The sequence below is a fragment of the Lepidochelys kempii genome, chromosome 1 (genome assembly GCF_965140285.1).
Source record: "Lepidochelys kempii isolate rLepKem1 chromosome 1, rLepKem1.hap1, whole genome shotgun sequence".
In the NCBI taxonomy this organism is placed as follows: domain Eukaryota; kingdom Metazoa; phylum Chordata; order Testudines; family Cheloniidae; genus Lepidochelys; species Lepidochelys kempii.
Window position 1 is genome coordinate 220,214,458 of NC_136380.1, and position 20,530 is coordinate 220,234,987.

General features: G+C 42.8%; 1 protein-coding gene across 1 annotated transcript; it reads left to right on the forward strand.

Annotated features, from left to right (window-relative positions):
* Positions 1 to 1,527: 1,527 nt before the first annotated feature.
* Positions 1,528 to 5,336, forward strand: FGF6 (fibroblast growth factor 6). The gene is made up of 3 exons (XM_073329435.1): positions 1,528 to 1,867; positions 2,760 to 2,863; positions 5,160 to 5,336. Exons 1-3 carry the CDS (start codon positions 1,528 to 1,530, stop codon positions 5,334 to 5,336), a joined length of 621 nt encoding a protein of 206 aa, XP_073185536.1.
* The last annotated feature ends 15,194 nt before the right edge of the window (positions 5,337 to 20,530 follow it).

Consider the following 20,530-nt stretch of genomic DNA (forward strand, 5'->3'; position numbering starts at 1 on the left):
TGCATAACACTTTATTCAGGCAAGTGACCTAGCCCTTCTGGACCAGATCTTCAGCCCCTCTTAAGCTTAAAGTGGACTAAAAGCTGCTTTAAGGGAGCACCTCAAGGTTCCCTTAGTGAAGGGGAATCCTCAGCTGGCATAACCAGTCCTGTGCAATCTGCTCCTGGCACAGCCTCTTCCCTTGGGCAGGGAGCCTTCCAGGGTGGGTGGGGGCGCTAGGGCTTGAGCGCAATGCACTCCACTGATTCTGCCAGCATAGTTTCAGAGTAACAGCCGTGTTAGTCTGTATTCGCAAAAAGAAAAGGAGGACTTGTGGCACCTTAGAGACTAACCAATTTATTAGAGCATAAGCTTTCGTGAGCTACAGCTCACTTCTTCAGATGCATATCGTGACCCTTTGGTAGTTATTTGCCAGAGAAAGTTGGAGATGCCCTGATGGTTCTCTAGCTTGTTGCAGGGGCCTGTTCAGCCACAGACTGCCTCCAGAACTGGGGGCAGGGGACAGAAAGGTGGTGGAAAGCCACCTATGTCTCATCCCCTTCTCCAACAAGTGCACTGAGTGCTGCTCCGCAGCACCTGAGGATTTGGCCCACAGCGTCTGTATTTTTACCCCTGTATAAAATAGGGAGAACAATCACCATGAGCAAAATCCAAATCATACTTTAAGATCCCACGGGCACATGGAGCTTGGTAAGGAAATATCATTCTCTGCATTTTAGAGGCAAGAAAACAGAGGCTCGGAGACGTTCAGTGACGTACCTGGGAGTCGCAGTAAATCCACCCCCACAAATGGAAGTTACCTTACAGACACAGGTCTGCTATTTGCACTCAGATGATTCAGGGTGAGATGCCTTGGATTTGTTAGGTGCTTAAAGAAATACAAACATAGCCATTTATTACCTATTCTCCCAAACGTTGCCTTGATCTACCTGAGCTATCCTATTGTAAATTCAATGAATGTCCTGCGGAGGAAGTGGCTGGCAAGGTTTCTGTTACTCCCTAGTCCACAACTGTTTTTGCACCTTCTGTTCTAAATAAGGAAGCCTGCAAGATATCTGACTATCCAACCAATTTGTCCTCTTTGCATTCAGCAACCCCTGCCGACCATCCAACGAAACTTCATTCCTGCCTCATATATTGGATGACAGCATTCGTCCAACCTCAGCCAGCCCAGGAGAAGAAAGTAGGTTAGTGTTACAGCCATGGTGAGTTTACCTTTGGCAAGCTGTTGATGTCACAGTGATGCTGCAGGGTAGAACAGCCTCCAAACTATAAAGATAGGTCAATCCAGTATATTGAGGCTGCCCACCAGACAGCAGGAGCTACAAAACATGGTCCCCACCAGTGAGAGTTCTGCTGGCCTGTCTCTGTTCCCAACCCAACTGCTCTCAGGCTTTAGTTTCATGTCAGCAATCTTCATCTGCCTTCCAAAAATAAGCCTGTGCCACCATGCGGAAGGGAGAAAAACAAGAAGGGCGGTATTTTTAGGGCCATTAATTCTGACCACGTGCCCGAGAGGTGAACCGGATGGCCATTGCACAAAGACTTCTCATCACTATGTCCTGTGAAGCCAGCGTTCACTGGACGTTGCCTGCTTTTGTTCTCTTGGGTTTTCTGGCTGGGATTGTTTCATCGTATCCAGTTGTAAGCAGAACTAATGGCACATTGCTGGAGAGAGGATGGGAGTCTCTGTTGTCCAGGTCCATTGCTGGGATGTCAGGAGAGAAATCAGATGTGAACTGGGAGAGTGACTATTTGCTAGGAATCAAGAGGCAGCGGAGGCTTTACTGCAATGTGGGCATCGGGTTTCACCTTCAAATCCTCCCAGATGGAAGGATAAGCGGTGTTCATAATGAAAACCAATACAGTGAGTTGCATCAAGAAATGAAATAGAATAGATGTCACTTAATTGCGGTGATCTCTAGTAATTACCCTGCGTAGGACACAAATGTTACTGCTTGATATTCTTAGTCTAAACTACATCTGTTGCCTTTTAAAAGTCTCCAGGATCAATCAGCACTAGAAACCTCCAGGCTGAAACATGTCATGAATGCTTGGACAAAATTAGATACCAACTTATTTTTACTCTGCTTTACTTTACAGAGTAGAAAAGACTAACCAGTTTGCAAACTTTTTTTCTGATGCATTTTTTCACTCATGCATTTTTGCTCAGTATTTGAATCTTGAGGTTTTCAATTCACTCAGCATATTAGCATGACTTCTGAATAGCAGTTTGCTAGCAGTTTAAGGACGTGAAGGATTTGAAAGGGCACAACTAATCCACATTTATTAGCATTGCCATTGTTTTTAATCTGCAAGATTAAAAGAAATGTATTTTTAACTATTTATTTGAATTTCTTGTAAAGTGCAATTTACAAAACCATTTGCAACTAAAAGATTATGGTGAGTTTCATGACGCAACCCCCCCATTTCTTGTGGCAAGAATGACAGTATTGAACAGTCAATGGCTATGATTAACTAATTAGGAATTATTCCTAAATTCTATAGGACTTTATAGTTTAACAGGGATGAAACCAACAGGATTCTATAGCAAGTGAATAGGATTTTATAAATGTTATTCTAAAAACCTACAGAATTTAATAAAGAATGTGATACCCTGTATATTTTTGGAATTTCATAGTAGGGATAATAGGAAGATTTTAAGTTCTGTAGGACATTCTCATAAGGGTTTTAATAATTATATTGTTAATTTCCTTTGACTGAGCATTATAAGAGTAAACTTTTTTCTGTTTATTTAGGTCTTTTAGAAATATCAACTGTGGAGCGAGGTGTTGTTAGCCTGTTTGGGGTGAAAAGTGCTCTCTTTGTAGCAATGAACAACAAAGGGAGGTTATATGGAACGGTGAGTACAAGTGCAAGTTTATTTTTCAAGTCTTAAACATTGGACGTGACACTATTATTAAGAAGTCTTGGGTATCTTTTTCCCTCCATTTAAAAACTGAGATCACAAGTGGAGAAAACAGTCTTTCAATTATTGCAGTGAGCCTTCTGGACATACTGTCATCCAAGATAGTCAGTGCAGCAACTGGCATGATGTCCGTGATGGTTACTGTAAAGCATTTCAGCATGATTGTACAAGGGGCACCTCAGAAATATGAATATGTCAAAAAAGGGGCAATGATCAATAAATGACTTTTCTGTCTACATGTCTTGCAAACCCTTTCTAGCACAGGTAAGCCTTGTTTTGTCAAGAGTTCTGTTAGGGTAGGAGAGAGGGCACACATTTTCCTGGGCAAAAATCCATTGCAGAGGGTGGGGACCACTGGTGAGTAAGAAAAACCCCATGAGATTCCTCAACTGGAGTTGCTTTCAAAGTTCTTTTACATGGGGAAAACCTGGTTGGACTCACAGAATAAGCAGGAAGTTTGGTCCCAGAATCCACAAATACCGAGGGACACATGGACATCAGGAAATCTCCCAGAAGCCTGCTTTATAGCATCAGGCCCAAAGGGGGAAAAAAAATACTCATTGCCACTAACAACATTGTTCATCATTATATAATTGGTTGAACAGCCGAAGAGTTGTGACAGGGGTTAGTGATTGCTGAATGCAGTTTAACTTTCACATCCAGTGTTCCAGTTTTCCTGTCTTAAACTATTTTTTGTTTTGAAATTTAAGATAATTATAGTTTAAAAAAAAAGGGATCAAATTGGAAACAAAGTATTTCAGCTGACCCAAACAAAAGGTGTTTCTTTTAATTTTCAGTTTGTGAATATTTTTCAAACTTCACCCACTTGTCCTGATCCAGGAGGGAAAACTGTTCTGATATCTGGAAAATTTGGAGGGGACAGGAAAACCTTTTCCCTATCCAGTTCTAATGAATGGTCTAGCTCCAAATAAAGAATAGAGTTTGCTGAAAATTTCTTTTGTGCACAAACAACTGAGTTGTTTCCTTGGAAAAAGTTGTCACTTCAAGAAAACTTTTTGGTTCTTTAAATAAAACATTAAACGATGGCCAGATCCTGGAACCTTTACTGACATGAACGATTCTTAAACATGCAAATAATCCCAATAGGACAACTCAAGACCACAAAGCAGTAATGTACGTACACACACACACACACACCTTTAAGCATGCAAATAGTACCATGTGCTGGATTGAGACCTGTTTAGAGACTGCTGGATCAGGCCTGCCCCAGAGTCCTGCCTCTTTTTCCCTCCTACCCCCCCCCTTTTTTTAAACTGTTTCAATTCAACCCCACTAAAAAACTTTTAAAAGACAATTTAGAAAATAATAATAGTTGAATATTTTCCATTGCAAAACCATCCTTGGTTAAAACCTGTGAGACTTTGGATAGATTTGTTCCAAAAATATCTGATCAGAAAAGCATGAACTGAAAACATTACAGCATCAGTGTTAGTGGCATTACATATACAGGACATTTGATCTCATGGAATCATTTTCGTTTGTCCTTTCACACAATAATGCAGCCGCTTTTGCCAACCAAACATTTTGATGTCTGTTTGCATGTGTACTTATTACAGTATGTGAAGTAATAAAAAGTTCCCCATGCAAATATATGGAAGCCAATTCCTCAGATTTAAGTGACCCAGCATGCAAAACATACAAGCACTCTCATAACTGAGAACTCTTAGGTGGTGTGTTTGATCCTGTACAATTTAAATCAGATTTTAAAAAAAAAGGATTTAGAACCAATTTGGGATCTGATCCTGCAAAACCCTTATTAAACCACATAGTTCTCACTCAGTGGGACTGTTCATGTGAAAAAGGGTTGCAGGATTTCTGGCAGGTAACATTATTCCTCTATAAATGACAAATAATTTTTTGTGGGGTGGGCGGGGGGGGAATAAATCCATGTCATGTATACAGCAAATTAGTGTGACAATGGTGCAAAGAATGATTTACAGAGACAATTAAGAAATCCCTGATTTAGTATGAATTAACTTGTTAATGGGGGTCAAGAAGCACATAGTCCATTATCTGAACAGATGGCATTAGCGTGCATCTGACACTGAATAGTGCTGAAGGAGTTTTATTGTTGGACACAGACGCTACGGCACCACCTGTTGCATACCACAACAGGTTCTTCTGCTGCACAAATAAGAAGAAGAAAAATCACTTGGGTCTTTTAAAAGTATTTATGGCAACTGCTTTGTTCCTTTTGTTTTTCCTCCAGGCAATTTTTCAGGATGAATGCAAATTCAAAGAAACCCTGCTGCCCAATAACTACAATGCATATGAATCTAGTGCTTACCAAGGGGCTTACATAGCGCTCAGCAAACACGGGAGGGTGAAAAAAGGAAACAAAGTCTCTCCTGCGATGACAGTGACACATTTTTTGCCCAGAATATGAAAACAAATACAACATATTAAACCACAGGAAAAAATATCTATTTCGTTTTGCACATGTGAATAATCTCCCAGGTAAAGTATTTATGCCGTTTGTGGATATATGTATATTTGGATAGAGAAGTTTGTATTAGATCCATTACACAGTATATGCTGCTGCTCTTGTACTCAGTGTACACAAATTACGTCTGGGTGAACGCACCTGAACTGGTGCTATACAGAGAGAGAGAAAAAAAATGCAACCCTGACTGAAGGGCAACAAGTATCTGGAACTTGTAGAGCAGCCACAGATACTTTTTGTTGTTGTTGTTTGATTTTAAATTACCTCACATAGTAGCCTTTTGATTGAGAGTTTTTATCAATACATACAATGGGCCAAATCCTCAGCTGGATGGACTTCAATGGAGCTACACCAGTTTACACCATCTGAGGATCTCCCCTAACCCCCATATAAATAGTGCTGAATCCCAAAGTCCTCACTCAGTTTTACTCACTAGGGCCCACAAATGGTTCCACGTGAGCAAACTTGTTTGCCGACAAAATCCCACTGAAGTCAGTGGTGACTCCACAAGGGCCTAAGGCTCCGCCCACGTGGACGTCTCTGCAGGATGAGAAACAAAAGTCAGTTTGCCTGAACCCTGCTCTTCATTTAAAATTTAGATTGACCTAGTTATATTGCTGGGGGTGGGGGGGGAAAGGTGTGAAAAATTCACACACCCCTGAGCACCGTTGTTATCCCAGCCTCTAACCCCTGCTGAAGATGTGGCTAGGTTGACGGAAGAATTCTTTCATCATCTTAGCTACTGCCACTCGGAGAGGTAGGTTACCTACAGCAACAGAAGACCCCCTTCTAGCGACATAGGAAGAGTTTATACTATGGCACCACATCAAGACTGTTCAGGCCCATCTTGTATGTACACATTTGTGTGCATATCTAGTTTATTACACACACACACAATCTCTGTAGCTATGTATTTTTAATGCACCAGTCACCATGGTATCCAGGTGCCAAGGTGCCCAGACATACATGCACACAGGGAGGTAAATATTTAAAAGGCCATCTATTTTATTTCACTTTCACTACAGTGATCTCTGCGTGCTGGAATTAGGCTGCAGTATTTAACTTGTAAAACGTATGGCATTCATGGGAACTTCCCACAAAGGGATATGTTAGAGAACATCTTTGTTTAAAACACTGACTGCCCGTCATACTGGAGAGTCCTTCTTAGACCCAGATGAATCTTTTTTTGTTTGATAGTTCAGGCATATCCTATTGCCATATTCTTCTTTCCCTTGTCTCAGTCAAATACAGCAGCTTACATGTTGTCCAAAACATTCTCTTTGGGGGCTGCAGTGGAGGAAGTTATGTCATAATTCCAACTGGTACAGATAAATACTTATTTACTTGCAAGGGCTGTTTGCAAATTTCATGTGTTGTCCCCCAAACCTCTCCTAAAAATACACACAAGGGACATACAACCCTGCCCAACTGTTTAGATAACCTTTTTCCAGAATACCAGTCATGCCACATTCTCTGTTCCTTTAAGGAGTATTTTAAGAGGCCTTAAGTCAATAGTTGCTATAAATGTCAGTTACTAGAAGCCTTGAGATGCCTGCATTGACGGGGTGCTCCTAAATTTGAAACTAGATTCAAGGCAGCGTCAGAGCAGGAACATTTTCTGCATAGAACCCACCATGTTGCTGCAGAAGCTTATATCCGAGTGCAAGATAATCTCCCACGTGCAACCAAAATGCTGAATATCACCGGCCTTGACATGCCATTCTATTTGCAGCGGGTGTATATTTGAAATGAATGTGGGCCTTTTGACCTATGAAGTACACTGTAAGGGCCAGGCCCTCAGCTGGTGTAAATCAGCACCACTCCATTGACATCGGTTACACCAATTTACACCACCAGATGATTTGGTCCAAAGTGTGTCTGTGTATGCATACTTACATGCACACTTTTCAAGATATTGTGAAAACAACTTTATTAATTAACAAGAAACCATTTTCCAGTTACTTTTGTGTGATTTATACTTGAATTTATTTTGCTCAAAATGTAGACTTTCTGAATTGCTCACACATCTTGTGATTACTGTGTAAACAAAGAGAAAAGGAAGGACATGTGACTTGGACATTTTTGATAAGGCAAAGAAAAAGAATGATTGAGTTGTTGAGTACGGTAGCATGGAAAGAGACATGAGGTTGGCATACTATAGATGTCTGCCATGTGTGAAGCTATTTGCTTTGGAAAGCTTTGCATTTTTAAGAGGAAAAGGAGGATGTTTGAAGGTGGGTCAGAGCAATGCTTAGAGAATAGCGGTTAGATCCCCAGCTGGCGTAAATAGGCAGGGCTCCATTGAAGCCAGTGGATCTACAATGAGACACGAGCAGAGGAGCTGGTCTATTTTATTCCTAGTTGTCTTGAAAGGACATTTAAAGAGGGATAGCAGAGTCAATGGAAAAAGAAATAATGTTTTGAATGTTGATACATCAGCTATATTTGATCACACTTTAGCTCAAATCTTGATATACTGGGAGTGTTCTCAGTTACACTGGTTTAAATCAGGAGTAACACCACTGAAGTGAATGGTGTTACACAAGTGTGTAACTGGCATACAAGATCAGAATCAGTCCCATTAACTCTGTGTCATCAGTGACATTACAGTACACACTAGGTCATGGAGTCGGTTGTTCAATGTAACACCCAAAAGTTACTGATGGGCTGACCTGGTCTGTATAAATGCAGGCCCCCTGCAGGTGCATTTTGGCTGGGTATTTGGATATCCAGATGACTAACTCTACTGAATTAGTCTGAACACTGCCATATTTCCCCACATCTTTTGTGGAGTCGGTGCCAGTGAAAGCAGAACTTGTAGCAAAAGATAGTGCAGCATAAGGAGCATTGATTAGTGTGTGTGTGTGGTGAATTAGATCACTCAAGTGCTGCCTTCTGCAGGTGATGCCGCAGCATGTTGGGGTTGCATACCCATTGGATAAGCAGGCATTTGGAGAGATGCTTTGACTGTGATCCCTCTCTAACGTGTGGTTATGTTCATAAAAAGTGACTGTCAAATGGCACATGTTTACTCCACATGTGTCCTCAACTCATGGCGTTTTACATTACAGCCAAAGCCAAGTTTCACTGTTGTTAGCCCTGCAGAAGCAAAACAGCTGCAGGAGAGTGGCCCTGATTTTGTTCTGCCTCATGCATCGCTCGCAAAATTGTCAGCTGAATTCCAACAACAGACTCCTCCTACTTCACCATAAGTAATAAGGAGTCAGAAAGTACAGCTTACTTTGCAGATCTCAGGGTGAGATTGCAGAGCTGGCAATTAGAAAAAACCACCTTCAATTTATACACTCTTTACATAGAAGTTACTGGGAGAATTTGGGTACAATCTTACAAACCCTGACTCGCATGAGCAGGTCTTTACTGAGGTCAGCTACTCCCCGGAGCAAAAAATGTAAGGGAATGAAGGTTTTTGCAATATGGGGCAAAATATGGAACCCCTTTGTCATTATCAGAGCATATTCACTCATCAGTGCCCATTAGCAAGTTATTCTGAACCATATTACTTGCTCAAAAAGTGTCAGCATGTCAAAAATACCACATGCATGCTAATTATTGGCTATGTAGCTCTTTCTTTGTACATAGGTAACAAATCCATAGGAGAATCCCATTACAAGGACTGTTTTTTTTTTTTTTGTAGGCAAACCCCATAACAACTAAGGGCCTGATCCAACTCCCACACATGTCAGGGTCTCTCTCTCAGAGTTAGATCAGGACTTTACTTACGTAAATAAACTGCCCCACACACATGCCGGGAAAGCAGAGTCATCTTTGTATACCTCATTAACTATTTCAATTCCAATATTCTATTTTGCACAATAAAATGGTGCCAAAGTTCTAGCATTGTTTTCTTGCCACCAAGATATACCTCATCTTCTGACTCAGTGTGGACTTACAAAGAAGATTGTAAATTTGTAGGAAACAAAAAACTGTCCAATCGTTTATAAAATGTAATTGCTTCTATTTTTATACATATGTGCTGTGCACAACTGTTTAATGTATTCATAAAATAAATTCTTTTGATACATTTCTTGTGTTTTCACTCCCCATTAAACTGCTTTGGGCTTATTTCAGAACTGCTGTATTCAGAAGAAATTATGTCTACTGCTGGTTTTTATTCACAGCTGCAGTCAGAGGCCCTGTAAGCAGAGTTAAGGCAGAACTGTGGGCTTCTGTATGGTTCATGTGTCCTCTCTGGGGAGCCACGAGCAAATCCTACTTAGCAGCTGAGAAACTGGGAGGTTTGGGGGAACAGTAGTAGTCTGAGCTGTGGGGAAAAAAAAAAAAAAAGCAAAAGGTGGAGTCTGGTCAAAGTTGTGCTGTCCTGGACAAGTGTGTAGATCCACTGAAATCTTTGGCTTAGGGGCTCTTTATCTGGGGAAATTCTAGAATGATTCTTCTGTTATTAATGCTCTTAAACTTATAAATTTCATACAAGCATTAGTTTATTGCTTAATAAGAATGGCCCAAACCCCACAGCTACTTTACATACAATTAATTTAAATGGTCCCTTCTAAAGATTTTGAGCTGCAGACTTTAGTTAAGTTTAGCCCTTAGTCACCTCAGGCTGTGACCTCGTCAGTCCTTACAAATAAACAGTTACTCCTGGTGAGCATTGGCATAGGAGACCTCCAAGGAAAATCCAGTGTGCTACAGGCCACGGTGGCTGGGATTTGGGGGCTTTGGATGCCTAACTCTTACAGGCGCTTTTGAAAATCCCTCCTCATCTCAATGATTTGGCCTATTTTCCTGAGTCAGTACTGAACCAGTCCTTAAATTAAGTGGGTCAGACATCTCTCCCCCCAGTTTCAAACTCCTGCCCCCTGGGGAAATAATGTAAAAAAAATCCATTAATAAAAGGTTGGTGGGACGAGAACAGTCACTCTTTTCTGTTCAATCCCTCTATTGAACTCTAACACCCAGCCTGGTATTTCAGAGCCAATGTGGTTATTCAAGAGGAGAAGTGTTAATCCCACTGTCCTGGCCAAATGCCAATCTGTGCAATTACATTCTGCCTAGCTAAATTTCCCCTGCAGTTCTGGCTGGGGACTCTTCGTTTCTGATCCTAAAACATCCTGTACTGGGGCTGTGCGGAGATGCCATGTTCCACCCCAGAGCTGACTGCACTTCCTTGGTGGATAAAGTAGTTCTTCTCTATGCTGCAAAGAGTTCCTGTATAGTGCTAAGAGCCAGTTAGGCCTGATAATGGTGAGGGACACAGCCCCACTCTTGGTGGCTGGAAACACTGGGCCAGATTCCCAACAGCTGTAAATAGACTTGAAATCACTGCAAATACACGAATTTACATCTGCTGAGGATTTGGTCCGTTATCCCTGTGGAGGCCAGGAACTGACATGCTGGGGAAAACGTATTTGCCACCTGCCCTTGCTGCACTCTTGGAAAAGGTATAGCTGGCACTCCCGATAGCACAGCCCTCCGGATGCAAGCTGCTGCCAGTGGGAACCTAGCCAGGGCCAGACCCTGCCGAAACACCCCATGTGACAGAGCGTGAGTAACCTAAAGCTGACTTACTGCTCTCGGTGCTTGGTGGGAGTCCCCACTTGAGCCAAAGGGCTGAGGTAATTGATTAAGAACTAGGGGATTATCCAATCAAGAAGGAGATTCCACTTGTCAGCTGAGGATGCTTAAGAGAGAGGCAGGGGAAAGGCTGGCAGGAAGGCAAAGCAGCCCCAGATCTCAGAAAGGTGAGAACTCTTTTCCCCACTCCCCACTGTGCCTTGGGAGGAGGTAGAGGCTTGGGATAAAGCCTTATGCTGTGGTGAACAAATACTCGTAAAACACATTGTAAATAAAGCATGTGGTGGTGAACTTGCCACTAGAGTACATGAGGGATGTTTGCAGCAAGGAATCCAGGGGAGGGAACCCCGCCCTGTGACCCCCCCCCCCACCGCCCCTCTGGAGCATGGATTGTTGCAGCGCTGGTGCCCAGCTGGTGAACACTTGGTGGGAAGAAGAGCCCGAAAGGATCCTTGGGGATGAAAGGTGCTAAATAAACACCAGATTGTTGTCATAGGCAGGGAAAAATCTTCGCTGAACTTTGCCTCTCCTCAGTTTAGAGTCCTCGTCCTCCTCCAAATACCACTTCGAAACAAGATGACATTTCAATTTCCACAAGTTCCTGCACCCTGGTAACCCTATATGCCCCCTGCCAGCAGCCTCAGCAAGTTGACTCAAGTTCTTGCCTCAGCAGTGCTCTTCTGCTCACCCCCCTTGGCCCTTTCCCAGCCCTGCAAATCCGTGGGAAATTTGCAGGGGAAGGGGAGACGTTCACATGCCCAGTAGAACTGGCAAGTAAAATTGAATTAAAAAAATAAAATTGAATAGCCTAAAAACTGCACCGTTCCTGCTTTCCTTCATTCATTCGCTCCCTCTTGATTTCTCTCTCCCCCCCATCCCCCCACCTTCTTTAATTTCCAGCCTTTTTTCTTTTATTGAAGTTGCTCCTTTAAAAGTTCCCCTGCCCCCACCCAGAGCCGAGTATCCCAGGTAAGTCTTTTCTGCTTTCTCCACCTCCCTCCTGCGGCCCTCAGCATTCCCTGGCAGAGACCCATAATCCATCTGTTTACTCAGTCTCTGGCTTCTTTGATACTCTGCCATCCTTATGAGGCAGTGGGTGGCATTCTCGTTAGCTATTTATTTTTGTGTTCCCGCATGTCCCATGATGCTACTGAATCACATGATGAACCTCCACTTTTAGCGCCTGGGTTATACATAGGGGTCTCCTCTGCGATTTCTCCACCATGTAGCAATTGGCTACATTCACAGACCCTCCGTACCTCAGGTTTCATCTTTGGGGCATACACTTGGATTTTCCTTCTCTTGGCACACAAAATGGAGATCTGGAGTGTACCCCATGGCCAACTGACGGAAGTAGCATCTGCAGATTAGACTGACAGTTTCCCTTTTTATATCTTTTATATGTAGTCCCTGGCATTTTTAGAGACCTGTACCAATGCACTACACTGACCCCAGGACCATGCCATCCAGGGGTCACCACCTCTCCTATGACTGGGCATACCCTAGCCCTCAGAATTTGGGCTGCTCTCAGGATGGTGAAACTGGGGTCTGGTCCAAGCTCTACAGCAAGTTATAGTGCACACAACTGCCTGGGAAGGAAGTAGAGGTGGTACACACGGATCCATGAACAGAGTCTCATAATGGTGGCATTGGGAGCCTGGAGTCCCACTCACAAAGATCTCTAGACCCAGTAGCTGGGGGACCTCTGGCTCAGACAATAGAACCAAGCCAATGCTGTGCTGATACAGACTGGAGAAGAACGCTACACTGAACATCAAGTAAGTGTTAAGATGCACAAGGTCCCTTTATAGGGTCAAAACAAGAGCAATCTCACTGTGCTTCTATGTAAAATCTACATACCTACACGGCTGGTTAAGCTACTCACATGCACAGTGATATATGGCCATGTACCGTATATGCTGTTCTTGCTGAATATTAGGAAGCTAGATCACTTCTCTCACCCCATAGAGAAATCATTTAAAAATAGAGTAATTCTCTACATGTAATACTTAAAGTCACACTGCTGAAGACGTTTGCAACTAGACTGGGCACAGCACTGATGAATATACAATAGGGACCAAGCCTGCATTAGCAAAGGGACTAGTTGCAGAAAGGCCTGGGAGCCCCAGTCCTGGACCAGGACCCCACCGTGCTAGGTGCTGTACAAACCGAACAAAAAGACAGCCCTGTCCCAAAGAGCTTTGAATCTAAGTATAAGACAAGAGACAACAGGTGGATGCAGGCAGACTGACGGGGGCGTACAAGGAAACAATGAGACAATACTGATCAGCATGACAGGCAGTGTTTCTGTGAAATACGGATAGTGCCCAAAAACGCCTTTGGCTGGATTTTTGGACTGACATTCACGTGTTTCTGACTTGGCTGTACATTTAGAAAGAGCAGAAGAGGTGAACGATATTTAGCACCATGGACTGGGAACTAGGATTTCTGAGTTCACAACTGATTCACTATCTGACCTTGGAGAAATCACTTTAGGCTATCTGTAAAATAACTTCTATGATGAAAATCCTCTCTAAGTTTATACGAAGAGCAGAGGAAAGGCTTTTGGCAAGTTGCCAGTGTCCTCCCTCCCCCCCACCAGCTAAAACATTTGTGCAGTAATATGTTAGTTTTTGACTCTTTTGAAAACTGTCCTGTCACCATGTCTGTCTCACAAATCAAAAATTGTGTGTCCAATTAACAGTAACTTCAGAGAGTGTTCTCTAGGCAGGGGCTGAGGAGAAATTTTCTGTGGGAAGAAAAAACTTTTTCCTTCAAAAAGTTAGGGTATGGATGTTTCCAAAATTGGGTTTATAATAGAAACTCTTAAACCCTTAGCTATTGAGTCTCTCTCATGAATCCTTTTCCCCCTCATTCTCTTTTGCAGTGACAATAGGAATTTGAGTACAATCGATCACTCTCAGAATCATTAAGGAAGCTGGTAATGTCGGAGAAGACTTCCTCCATTGCCTGTTACTATTGTAGAAGGATTGAAGGACGACTGTCTGAACACGTTGCTGGTGTCTAGAAAATGTTAAAGGGAAAAGGATACAGGCAGCTGATGCGCCAGAGTGACACACCCTGTTTCTGCCCCCTCCGCCCCCCAGGTTCATATTGAAAAGGCACAGAGGGTCCATTAGACACGGGTAGATCCTAGCTGCAAGGTCACTGAGGTCTAACCTTACTCTGCATAGAAACATTGTTAATAAAACATTTTGCATTAATATATCGCATCTTTCATCCCAGGAGATCAAAGCACGTTACAATTAATTAGGTAAGCTTCACCCAAGGACCCCCAATGCCAACTGGCAGAGGGCACAGAGGGGCATTAGGGTTACAGAGATCCCTGGGTCTGGTATTTATATTTTAATTCACCAAAGAGCATCATGTGAGGTCTCTACTGAAAGCCTGTGTCACACTGGTCATCATAATCCTTGTGAAATGTATGTGTGGATAATAGGGAAGGAGATGTAACTATACAGATATCTAGGTATAGGAAATAATGTTCCTAAGGCCTTGTGGTTAAAGGCAGGTCACCCAGAGGTAGCATGCCTTAACTTGACAAGAGAGGGGAGACACTTATCTCCCTGGTTGACCCCTGTGTCCATCTGCACACTGAGTCAGATGCTACTGAAGAGATTGTGAGGACTCCAGAAGGAAAATTAACAAGAAGAGGGGAACAGCTGGGAGGAGACCCTGTTTTAGAGGTGAAGAACAAAGGACCGGGCTGGTATATCCAGGGATTCAGAAAGATGCCCTGGTATCCTTCATCAGAGAAGACGAGCGGTCATGGGGAATAGGCTTGTGAAAGAAGGGGCTCAGCCATTCCGGCTGAAAAATGCTGTAAGAAGGACTTTATTTTATATGTAACCCTTTGTTTCCAATATTTCTGTTTGCTATCATTTGACTCTCTGTGCTTTGTTAAATAGATGAATACTTACTTTCTCTATAAGTATAGGTAAGTGCCATGTGTTAAGCAGAGCTGCGTTCTAAAGCATAATTAGGTAAGCTGCGGTAAACTGTTCCTTTGGGAACAGCGGGCCTGGTAACACTGAAAAGGGGCTGGGCACCACAGGAGGATGCTCAGAGGACTTGGGGGTTGGAGCATGCCTGTTGCTATGCTGCATGAGGGACAGCAGAGCTTGCACGGGCTGAGAGGGAGGGACTTGCATTGCCTGTGGCTGGCAGTGTCAAGGAACTGACTCTTGGCAGGTACAGACAAGGCTCCCTCATGCCAAAGGCAGGTGGTAGTGAGGTGCCTCCCAATGCTTGCTTCCCATGGGAAGCATCACAATACCTCTGCAATGTAGGTATTATCATACACATTTCACAAATGGGGAAACTGAGGCACAGAAAAGTAAAATGACTTGCCCCAAGCCACAAAACAGACTCAGTGGCAGAGTCAGAAATAAAGCCCAGGAATCCTGGCTTCCAGCCCCCTTTCTAGTACTCAGGTAAATGCAAAAGGACTGGAGCCAACAGAGAAAAGGTCACGCTTTTCACAGCTACAGTCATGATTCCAAAAAGCACTCAACTCTGTGTTTAAAGTTACGCACATTCTTAGGTTGATAGTCCGTGATCAACTTGCCAGACAAAGTTGAAATACCACATGGGTTCAGAGGGAGCGTGTTTTAATGTTAAAGAAATAAATCCCCGGAGAGTGTCAAGCTCCCCTCTTGAGTTCGTGATATCTCCCTCATCTTATACCTTTCTCTCTTCAGTATAATTCCCACTTTCGGGTCATGTTAGGTTGAGAGAGAGATGAGGTGGACGTTCCAAACCCAACCCTGAGCACCACTAACTCCCTCCCATTTACAGTAAGAGTTGGGGGTTCTCAGCATCAGGCCACTTTTTATCCCCTTTCACCCCATGGCTTCACACTCCAAGAAGGAGCCAGAAATCAAGCCTTCCACCCTCCTTCACCTGAATAATTCCTTACACCTGCAGAGCATCCCAGGTGTGTCCATGGTGTACCCAGGGGAGTAAGGTTTCCAGAATCTGGCCTGAAGTTCCTGACATCGTGTGAGGAGCTGCACTGAATTTTATGATTACTACTTTTGTATTTCAGACTCTGACCATTGTTTTAGCAGAATTTGGTGGGGGTGGGAGATGCAGGTAGATTTGCGTTTTTAAAAAAAGGCAGCATCAGCCCAGAAGCTCACAAACTACCCTGACAAACCAGTGTTGGATCATGTGACCCTCCAACAAACTGGTAGGCCCCATAGAGTGCTGTAATTAGAGTAGCAATTTGAAATATTTGTACATACAGTGGCTGATCTGTTGCTCCACACCGTACTCTCAAAGCAGATATCTCCTCCACATAAAGTTACATTGAAATGAGAGAAACTGGGTCTACATTAAGATTATTCTGCTAAAACATCCCACCATTCCGACCACCAGGGCAGATCTGTGGTATTTCGACTAGAGCTGGTCAAAAACTTTCCCGTCAAAGCTGGTTTTCTTCAGAAAACGGGATTTTCGACCAAACTACATTTTTATGAAAAGTGCAGGCTTCCTGTGGAAAACTGAAATTTTCCAAACCAAAAAAAGGTTTTGGCTGAGAACCTAAATAACTCAGCTGCAAACTGAAAGGTTTTGTTTTGGAAGTGTTGCTGCAGGGCTCATGGGAGTTGTAGTCCTGGTGCCTCATGCTCCCATTCTCCTCTATGAGCCAGGCTCCATATTGGAATTCAACTTCTGTGATGCACTGCAGCCATACGACTACCATGATGCACCACCACCCTTCACTGAGAGGAGAGACAGTGGTGCATCATAGGCAATGTAGTCCACCCAGCCAAGGGAGAAGAATGGACATGAGGCACCCGACCTACAGCTCCCATGATGGCATTTCTGATTTGAAATATTTTCCTTCTTAGACAAAAGATTTTGGTTTTCACCATTTTGCTGAAAACTTAAAATTTTTTGCTGAAGAAAACTCCATTTTCTAAACTAGTTCTAGTTTTGAGCACCATATAGACTAACCCCATTTCACAGCAGGTCTCCCTGACATGGTGGTTAAAAGGCTGGCAACCACTGGCATCTTGTCTTCACTAATACTCCCATCATGGGTGAAACTTAACCAGAGACAAGAATGAAAAATTTCTGTACAAATAATCCTAACATAGATAAAGCCAGTAAGAGAGATTTAGGCCCCAATTCCACAGAGACTTATGCATGTGCATAAAATTCTACACATGAGCAGTCCCACTGAACTCAGTGAGACAGCTCATGTGCATAATGTTAAGCACATGTGTAAGTCTTTGTACGATCAGGTCCTATGATACTAGAATGATAGACACCATGACCAGGATTTTAAAAAAATTGATTCCAGAAAGTTGGGCTACCAAGTCTACTTGGACATCTAGGTAAATGGCTTGATTTTCAAAAGAAAACATTGAAATATATAATTACATACAACTATTTGTATATACCTTTTCCATCCATTGGATTGTAAACTATGGGGTTTAGGCTGCCTATTTTCAGTATAACACATCAGAATTCATAATTCTTATTTTTATTATAGCTAGAATTTCTGTACAGAGCAAGGCTAATTACTATGCTCCCTTTTTTGCTATTGTCATTGCCCTCTGGTGGTTATTTTGTTATTTAACAACTAGATGTCAGAGATTTAAAATGTCTTTGGTGTTATTGACTTGGAAAGAAAGGGAAAAGGAAGCTGTGGGGAAGGGCTGGGAAGGACAGGATGTCTAAGGAGAATGTCAGAGGAGAGAGGATGATAGAAAGTGCTTTGACCTTGTACAGAAAGGGACTCTGTTTTACTGTAAAGATTGCTGAAGCAATCTCCAACCCATTAGTGATTATCTTTGAGAATTATAAATTCACATCAAAATATATACAAAGAAATAATATATTCCACTCAAAGAGAAAACAGAGGACCTGGAAAATGATAGACCCATCAGTTTAACTTTGCTACCTAGAAAAATACTGGAACAAATTAAACAGTTAATTTGTTCAAACCAAGATGATAGTAACGTGATGAGTAATAGTCAACATGGATTCCCCCGCCTGGCCCCGAACCAATCATGTCAACCAGTCTAGTTTTCTTCGACAGCCCAGGAGCACCATTTCAGATTTTGGCAGGGGGAGGAAGGGTCAACTTTAACTGTGATTCCAGGAGCACTTAGGCACCTGAAAACTCTAGGGTTTTTTTGTTGTTGTTGGTTTTGGCAGATAACTTAGAAATTAGCTGACAGGAGCACTGTATCTAATTCCTATATAAAGAAAGAAAGAAATAAATATTAGACCCACTCAGCTCTAATGCTAACATGTTCTGACATCTTGTGGCAAGATACTTAAGGGACACTGGTTAGGTTAAAAAAATTGATGTATATTCTTACTCTATTGCTAACTCCTGAATACAACAACTGTGGAAAAATCTAGATTACTTTCTATCATTTAGGCTATTTATTTTTTGCAGTTCACTGAGCTTGAAATAGATCATTCAACTTTTGGAAACATCCTACTAGGGCAAGGGCCCCTGAGTTTATACTGCAGCTTCCTGGAGCTCTAGTGGTGTCACCCTATTACAAATAATAAATAATAGACTAGAAACTGACTTTAAACAGGAGTGAACCTGACACTTTCAAGTCATTTTTCACTTCTGTTTAAAGGCTAGTTACTTTCCAGAAGGCTCTTAAACACAACACTCCAGTGACTGGGTTGCAATTCTCACAGAAGAATATTTAAAACCAAACACCAAGAAAATTCCAAGTTTTAAAGCGGAGAAAAAAAAATTGAGTCTTCTGAGGTATATCAGGGCCACTGCAGGCAGGAAAGGAAAATAAACAGGTACAGGAGCTCTGGGGAGCTCTTCCTCTTGAACAAAAGTTGGAGGGTCAAATCTTCCAGTCCTTAATCAGGTAAAATTTCTACTGCCATCAGAACCGCCACTCAGATATTAACATGTGCTCAGTAACTATACACTTCATACTCAAATATTTGAGCCATCTTATCCAGGGCTACACGTCTTATACATATTGGCTCAGACTACATTTTCTGTCATATTCGGAGCAATGCTGAGCACACAGGTGGTGCCCAGTGAATAATACAAATCACGACAATAATAGTTAACTTTATGGACTCTGTGGATGCAATTTCTGTTCTTTGTTCTGGAATTGGCCTGAGTATAGGTGAAACCCTAAGGATTTGTGGCATAAATACATCTGATACTCCTATGACCGTCTCATTCCTTCCTTTTCTCAAACTCAGAACAAAAAATGACAAAACAAAATGGTTTTCTGTTAAAAGGTAAAATTGCACAGCAGCCATTGCTCTACAATCCAGCACAGGGCAAAACCTGCCACCCCATGGGGCTTAAGTGATCTACTCCCATTCTCTTTCTTCATCCTTCCTGACCTCTGTGCTGCTTTTCATGTTGTCAGTCATGACATCCTTCCCGATCACCTAGGACCATTTGCTGGAGCATCAGAGAACTGGCTTTCTTGGTTTTGCTCCCATCTATCAGAGCCCTCTTTTTTTGCAGCATGCAGTAGAGAGAAATGCTGATCCAGTGGATGGGGAGCTAGCCCTGAGACCCCTGGGTTCATTTTCTTACTTTCCCCCTGGATTTCCTGTACGACCTCGGGCTAGTGCCTTAGGGACAGAGTTTCAAAGGATTTTAGCCACCCAAAGATGCAGCTAGGCGCTTTTGAAAATCCCACTAGGTGCCTAAACACCTTTGAAAATTTGGCTTTTAGTCTTTCTGTGCCTCAGTGCCCCATCTGTACAATGGGGTAACAGCACTGCTCTCTCTCACTGAGGGGCTGTGAGGAGAAATAGGTTAGACGTTGTGAGGTGCTCAGATACTACGGTGATAGGACCACATAGGTACCACAGGTAGAGTGGGAACTCCTCTATACCACTGCTATCCCTTCCCCGGGTTTTGGCCCCTTCTTTTCACCTACTCCCCTCGCATCTCCCTTTTTTCTGAATGTAACCTTGGCTGTATTTCTTCTATGCTGATAACACTTCTCATCCACTTAGGTCTCTCCAACACCCCATGCAGTGGGATTCCTGTTTTACAGATCTTTCAGGCTCATCTAATGTCCAGATCCTTAATTTAAATTATTTAATTACCAGCCCTTTCTTATCTTAATCACCCTGCCTCTGTTTATAAACAAAATGCTGACTCCTTGCCCCGGGACACAAGCCAGGAACAGCACCTCTCCTCTGCAGAACTCACGTTCCATACTCGGGCTGTACTGCAGTTAAGAGCTCCACCTGGGACTAGGACGTGTGCCACCAGCAGAGCTCCAGTATGAAACTCGGGGCAGAGCAGGGCAGGGAGCAGCAGATGCCGCCCCCTTCCCCCCACACACACCCTTCCTAAATGGGGCCCCAAATCAGCCTAATGGACAGCAGGGAAGCTGTAGATAGGATATATCTTGGTTTTTGGTAAGGCTTTTGACACCATTCCACATGACAGTCTCATGAAGAAACTAGGGAAATGTGGTCTAACTAAAATGACTATAAGAGGCGTGCAAAACTGGTTTAAAAAAAGACACACTCTGAGAATAGTTATCAACCCTTAGCTGTCACATTGGGAGGACATATCAAGTGGGGGT